Source organism: Aulonocara sp. 'chitande type north' Nkhata Bay, linkage group LG18, assembly GCF_057382095.1.
Source record: "Aulonocara sp. 'chitande type north' Nkhata Bay isolate Kocher_YH1m ecotype deep benthic linkage group LG18, A_spYH_male_GT1.1, whole genome shotgun sequence".
Lineage (NCBI taxonomy): Eukaryota > Metazoa > Chordata > Actinopteri > Cichliformes > Cichlidae > Aulonocara > Aulonocara sp. 'chitande type north' Nkhata Bay.
Window position 1 is genome coordinate 30,780,977 of NC_141361.1, and position 7,158 is coordinate 30,788,134.

The window sequence follows — 7,158 nt, forward strand, 5'->3', positions numbered from 1 at the left end:
ATGTCTTCCTCTTTCCACCTGCTTCTGTCTACTTGTATTTGTGTATTTTACTTTTTTTTCCACCTTTCCTTCTCGTCATGCTCGTAGATCAGTGCTGAGACCTTCTTTATCTTTTACACATCAGTAGTGCAGCACCGTTCAGGCCTCGTGCCCCATTTATTTCCACCGTCCCACCCCCCCTTTTTATTTTTTTACATCTGCACCTCTGATAATGCTGCTGCTCTGTCTCTATTCACTGCTGACATCAAGTCTGTGTGGCGCATAAACTGCTCCTCTGACTGCGCAGAGGTCACAGAGAGGGTCACAGAAACAAATGCTGGGATTCAGACACTTACTCAGAGACTAGCGCATATTTGCATGTGTGGACATGTGCATGCAAGCAAATATATAAACAGACAGCAGCTATAGAGGAAAAGGTTGTAGAAACACAACAAAGCTCGCACATGGATGGAAACAGTCGCAGTCACCATGGGGGCGAGTACCCCCCGAGTCACACTGCCCCCGTCCAAAACTGTGTGTGAGGAAAGTCACTCTTTAAAAAAAGGAAAACAGGAGAGGTTGATAGATGGAGGGCCGGTAATGAAATGGAGACATCAAGGAGCATGAAGAGGGGAGGAGGGAGGGATGGAGGGAGTGCGGAAACCACCTAGAAAGAGAGGGAGAAAGAAAAAGCTGGAGAGAGGGGAATAAGAAGAATAGCCTTTTGCCTGTGTTCCATCAAGGGAGAAATTACACATTTACTAAGGTTTTTTCTTAAGACGACGGCCCTCATAGATCAAACCGCTTGGATGTACCGGCCAATTTTCAACATGAAATATAGACACCAGAAATCTATTACACCTGTGTTCTCGCTCACCTCTCCCATCTGCAGCTCTCTGTCGCTCTTTCTCGCAAAGGTTGATGCATCTACATCACTGTCGGCTCTCTTCTCCGCATCCATGTCCACGTCTCTCTCACTCCCTCATTCCCACTCTACCTCTGAGGCCATGGATCTCCCACTGTTCCATCCTGACATGTACATTATGTTATCCGCTGGTACATCTGCTTAACAAATGGGGAAGTCGATCATATTCAATAATTATCTGACCTTTTCCCTTTGTTGTATTTCTACTGCTTCTGTTAGTGCAGTATTTTTTCATATTCTGTATAGTTTTTCATATTTATATCCTGTCCATATCCTGTACATAGCTTGTACTCACTACAGCCTGTACATACTTATAGTTATAGAATATTCACAACATACTTCATACCGTGTACATTATAACATACCATAATAGACCCATTTCTGTAATATACTTACATATCTATATTATTGCTAATATATATTGTAATATATCTATATCACTAAGCACTTCTGGATGGATGCAAACTGCATTTCGTTGCCCTGTACCTGTGCATGTGCAATGACAATAAAGTTGAATTCTAATTCTAATTCTAATTTTTAGGGCGACTTCAAGGTTGTTGTTTTTTTGTCCACAAAACTGTGGCTACTAAAGCAGCTACTAAATGATCGTCATTTCATTTTTTCTGGTTTCAGATAAAATGCTTTTGTTTTATTCTTGTTTTATTTTTGTTTGTTTTGTGTGTGGTTGTCTGAGTTATCCACATAATTGCAGTTTTTTTAATTGTACAAAACACTGTCACATATTGGCAAAACTCAGTTAGGCGATGGCGATCCGGACCAGGCGAAGCACAGGCAAAGGCCGGACCAGGCGAAGCACAGGCAGAGGCCGGACCAGGCAAAGCACAGGCCGGGGCCAGACCAGGCAAAGCACAGGCCGGGGCCGGACCAGGCGAAGCACAGGCCGGGGCCGGACCAGACGAAGACGAAGACTCGGATGAAGCCGGACCAGACGAGGACGAAGACTCGGATGAAGCCGGACCAGACGAGGACGAAGGCTCTGAGGCTGGACCAGACGAGGCTGAAGGCTCTGAGGCTGGACCAGACGAGGCTGATGATGATGATGATGATGCTGCAGCAGGCGAGGATGATGATGATGTTGCAGCCGGTGAGGATGATGATGATGCTGCAGCAGGCGAGGATGATGATGACGCTGCAGCAGGCGAGGATGATGATGAAGCTGCAGCAGGTGGCTGAACGGGCCCCTCGGACCCTCCAGCCGACGAGGAAGGCTGCTGGACGGGCTCCTCGGGCCCTCCAGCAGACGAGGCATGAGGCTGGACGGGCTCCTCGGGCCCTCCAGCGGAGGCAGGGGGCTGAACGGGCCCCTCGGACCCTCCAGCGGAGGCAGGGGGCTGAACGGGCCCCTCGGACCCTCCAGCGGAGGCAGGAGGCTGAACGGGCCCCTCGGACCCTCCAGCGGAGGCAGGAGACGAAGGCCGGAGCGGTCCCTCGGACCCTCCAGCGGAGACTAGAGACGAAGGCCGGAGCGGTCCCTCGGACCCTCCAGCGGAGACAGGAGACGAAGGCCGGAGCAGTCCCTCGGACCCTCCAGCGGAGACTAGAGACGAAGACCGGAGCGGTCCTACGGACCCTCCAGCAGAAGTCATCACTAAGCCAGCAGTCATGGAGGCCACTAGCTGACACAAAGGCGACTGGCAATGCACTGAGCACTGGCTCTGCCCAGGCAACGCTGACATGGTGCAGTTCTCAGGTGGCTGCTTAAACTTCAGGGGTCCAGAATTAGCTGGGGACTGAGACCTAGCCTCTGGGGAAGCCCCGGAGCGGCAAACTGTGCCAATGGCGGCTAAACTATGAAAAGCACCTTGAGTTGAAATTAGACTTTCTCCCTGCATGGAGTGAATGAGTGAAACTGGTAATACTGGAGCCAGAGCTACGGGTAGCGGGGGCACTGGAGCTACTGGGGCCTGCGCTACAGGCGGCACTGGAGCTACTGGGGCCTGCGCTACAGGCGGCACTGGAGCTACGGGGGACACCGGAGACTGAACTGAGGGGGACACCAGAGACTGAACTGAGGGGGGCACCGGAGACTGAACTGAGGGGGGCACCGGAGACTGAACTGAGGGGGGCACCGGAGACTGAACTGAAGGGGGCACAGGAGACTGAACTGAGGGGGGCACCGGAGACTGAACTGAAGGGGGCACCGGAGACTGAACTGAAGGGGGCACTGGAGACTGAACTGAAGGAGGCACAGGAGACTGAACTGAAGGAGGCACAGGAGACTGAACTGAAGGAGGCACAGGAGACTGAGCTGAGAGGAGCACTGGCTGCGGGGAAGCTAACTGAGCTGAGAATGGCTGCGGGGGAGCTAACCGAGCTGCCGGTAGCTGCACAGGCGATAAGCAGCTCGCGTTGACATCCGCCACACAAAACGCAGCCCCTGAATGAACAGTCATGCAGTCCGAAAATGAAAAAGAGTCCTCACTCACCACAGCCGGCGATTTAGAAGCCCGAACGTCCGGCTGTGGGGTGGCGCGCTTGCGGCGCGATCGGCGTTTCTTCCCTGCAGACGGCTCCGATGGGCCGGGCAAGATCACATCCGGCGAGTCGGGCAGCGAGGCAGGAGTGGCTGAGAGAAGGTGGGGTGTGTGCCGGAGAAAAGCCTGCACGGTCGGAGGAAGCGAAGTTAGAAGCCATGGCAGGCCGGAAAAGAGCCGTTGTAGCCGACTTTCCACGGCGCGGCGAAGCTCCTCTGGAGGGTCCTCAAGCCACAGCCCGAGGAGAATCTCCACGTTATATGTAACGTCGTCCCGGAGCTCCTCGGGTCCATGGTGGCTGGTTCGTACTGTCACGGATTGCCGGGGCAAGCCGTGTGGAATTGTAGAAAGGGACCAAAAGGCGGCAGCTCTGGTGCAGGTGAGTGTTTATTCACAGAGGTGGGTAAGTACAAACAACGGTGGCGACAAAACATGAAACTGGAAACCTAAACTGGGTAAACTAATAAGACAAACCAGAAACGAGGATGCAGGGAGGTCTGGAGAAATACATACGGGAAGACGCAGGGAGACCGAGGGGAAACAACACAGACGAACCAGCAATTACTATGACAGAAGACACAACTTAAATACACTCAGAGAACACAGGGAGATTACATACAGGTGGGAACACAGCTGGGAGTGATCACGTGACAAGAGTAGGGAGACAAACTGAAACACTCACATAAGACGCAGACCTTCACAATAAGACAGGAAACACATACACGCAATGACATAACACACCAACTAAACACAGACTGGGGGACACAGAACATAGGAACATGAACCATGAAACAGAAGAGTATAAACACCCAAGGTAACCAAAACCACAGAATACTAATTATTTTTTTTTTATTTAACCTTTATTTAACCAGGAATGTCCCGTTGAGATCAAAGACCTCTTTTTCAAGGGAGTCCTGGCCAAGAGGCAGCACATTTCAAGACAAATACATACGAACAAACAAAGTTAAAATTACACAAAACAATTACACATTATTGAGGCAGCCTGTAGGCCTTTGAGTTTAGTTTTAAAAACATTTAAAGACAACAATTCAGTTAGTTTCCAGTCTTTCTGTAACATGTTCCACGAAAAAGGCGCAGAGTGGACAAAGGCTTTCTTACCCAGCTCTGTGCGGACAAGGGGAACAGACAACAGCAGCTGATCATTTGAGCGCAAGGAGTAAGAACCACTATTTGTCCTTGTGACCAAAGTACAAATATAAGGAGGCAGCAATCCAAGCATAGCTTTGTAAATAAAAGTGTACCAATGCCTCTGTCTTCTAATGGCCAAAGAAGGCCATTTTACTCTTAAGTACAAATCACAGTGATGGGTCAGGTATTTACAATTGGTAATAAACCTCAAGGAAGCATGATACATCGTGTCCAACATTAGAAGACATGAAGAAGAAGCGTTCATATACAGAATGTCACCATAATCTAACACAGATAAAAAGGTTGCAGTGACAAGACGTTTTTTTACTGCAAAAGAAAAGCACTGTTTATTACGGAAGAAAAAACAAAGTTTAAGTCTCAGTTTCTTTACTAGTCTCTGTATATGTGGTTTAAAGGTGAAGGAGTCATCAATCCAGACACCAAGGTATTTATATTCATGAACTATCTCTATGACATTTCCTTCAAGGGTGGACACCACTGGAATAGGCTCCGGGACCTTCTTTGACTTGGAAAACAACATTAGCTTAGTCTTGTCAGCATTGAGAACTAATTTTAGCTGAATAAGTGAATGCTGGAAAGCAACAAAGGCTTTCTGTAAAGTTTCAATGGCCTGAGCAAGAGATGATCCATAACAGTAAATAACTGTGTCGTCAGCATAAAAATGCAAATTTGTGTCTGAGACATTTTGACCCAAGTCATTGATATATAAAAGGAACAGAAGGGGACCCAAAACTGAGCCCTGTGGCACCCCCTTGTGGACAGCAACAAATTTAGAACAAAGACCTTCAAGTTTAATGCACTGGGTTCTATTTTTCAGATAATTTGAGAACCACGCTAATGCATGTTCTGACAATCCAAGGCTGAGCAGTCTGTTTTTTAGGACTGCATGATCAACAGTGTCAAAAGCTTTTGAGAGGTCAATAAAGAGTGACGCACAGTACAATTTCTTATCAAGTGCCACAATAATATCATTTATCACTTTCATGGTGGCAGTGTTAGTACTGTGTTTTTTCCTGAAGCCTGACTGAAATTTGGAGACAATATCATTAGAGTACAAAAACTCTTTCAACTGGTCACAAACTAGAGATTCCAGGATTTTGGATAAAACACACAAATTTGATATTGGCCTATAATTAGTCAACACCGATGGATCACCTCCTTTCAATAAAGGCAAAACGAAAGCTGATTTCCAAACCGATGGAATTTCTTTGGTTTTAATTGAAAAATTAAATAGAATTGAGAGTGGTTCTGCAATAAAATCAGCTGCCAACTTCAAAAAATAAGGTTCCATCAAGTCTGGACCAGGAGGTTTTCTGTGATCCAAAGCCTTTAAAGCTTTATGCACTTCATAAACACTAAAAGGTACAAAGTTAAAACAGTCTCCAGAAAACATAGAGAGTTCTGGGCAAGTATTTGTTAAAAAAGTTTCTGCAGAAGCAAACAAGGAACCCACTGATAGAAAGTGTTCATTAAAACAATTCAAAATTTCAGTTTTATCATTAATTGAGACTGAATCTTTTACAACAGATTTAGGAAAGGTTTGAGTCATTTTATTGGCGGAAAAAGACTTGATTACTTTCCAAAATTTCTGTGGATCATTGAGGTTCTCAGTGGTGACAGACAAAAAGTATTCAGATTTGGCCTTTTTAATAAGAGAAGTACATTTATTTCTAAGCTGTTTGAAAACAGACCAATCAGTGGAAGTATCTGTTTGTCTCGCCTTGTCCCATGCTCTATTACGCTTGTGTATGCTATCTGCGAGTGTCTGCGAAAACCAAGGATTTTCTCGACCTTTAATTCTAACTTTTCGTAAGGGGGCATGTTTATTAACAATTCCCATAAAACTTTCCTTAAAATATGTCCAAGCTAGCTCTACATCTGGTAATAGTCCGATTTTTTCCCAATTAACTAATGACAAATCATGATGAAAAGCCTGTTCATTAAATTGTTTAAGATTCCTTTTGCACACTATGCGTGGCTTACATTTTGGAATTTTAGCATTTCTGCAAACAGCAACAACACAGTGATCACTTAGGTCATTACAGAAAACACCAAGTGAAGAGAATTTATGAGGTACATTTGTTAAAACCAAATCAATTAATGTAGACTTTTCAGGGCATTTAAGATTTGGCCTGGTAGGAAGATAGACTAGCTGGGTAAGATTAATTGAATCGCAGAATTCTTTAAATTCACCAGAAGTTGCATTTAGCCAGTCCCAGTTCAAGTCTCCAGCCATTAGTAGTTCAGTATAATTTAGTTTAGCCAAAAGGTGCTTTAATGAAGATAATGCCTCTTTTGAAGCAGATGGTGGCCTGTAACACCCAGCAATGGTTATCGAAAAAGTATTAGCAATATCTACATTCAAGGCCAAAAACTCCATTTGTTTGCATATCGATTGGGACAGAACAATCGAAGCATTAAATCTTGATTTGACATAAATAGCTACACCGCCTCCTTTTTTTGGCCTATCAGTGCAATATACATTGTACCCATATATGTTAATGTCTTCATTAGTAATAGATTTAGTTAACCAAGTTTCAGAAATTATAACAACATCTGCATCTGTAGATTTAACCCAAATTTTGACCA

At 45.7% G+C, this 7,158-nt stretch overlaps 1 protein-coding gene across 1 annotated transcript; it reads right to left on the reverse strand.

Annotated features, from left to right (window-relative positions):
- Window positions 1-593: 593 nt before the first annotated feature.
- LOC147308981 (uncharacterized) lies at window positions 594-3,318 on the reverse strand. The gene is made up of 3 exons (XM_086273301.1): window positions 2,419-3,318; window positions 2,276-2,372; window positions 594-646 (listed from the first exon to the last, which is right to left on the reverse strand). The coding sequence occupies exons 1-3, from the start codon at window positions 3,316-3,318 to the stop codon at window positions 594-596; spliced, it is 1,050 nt and encodes a 349-aa protein (XP_086129427.1).
- Between the last annotated feature and the right edge of the window lie 3,840 nt (window positions 3,319-7,158).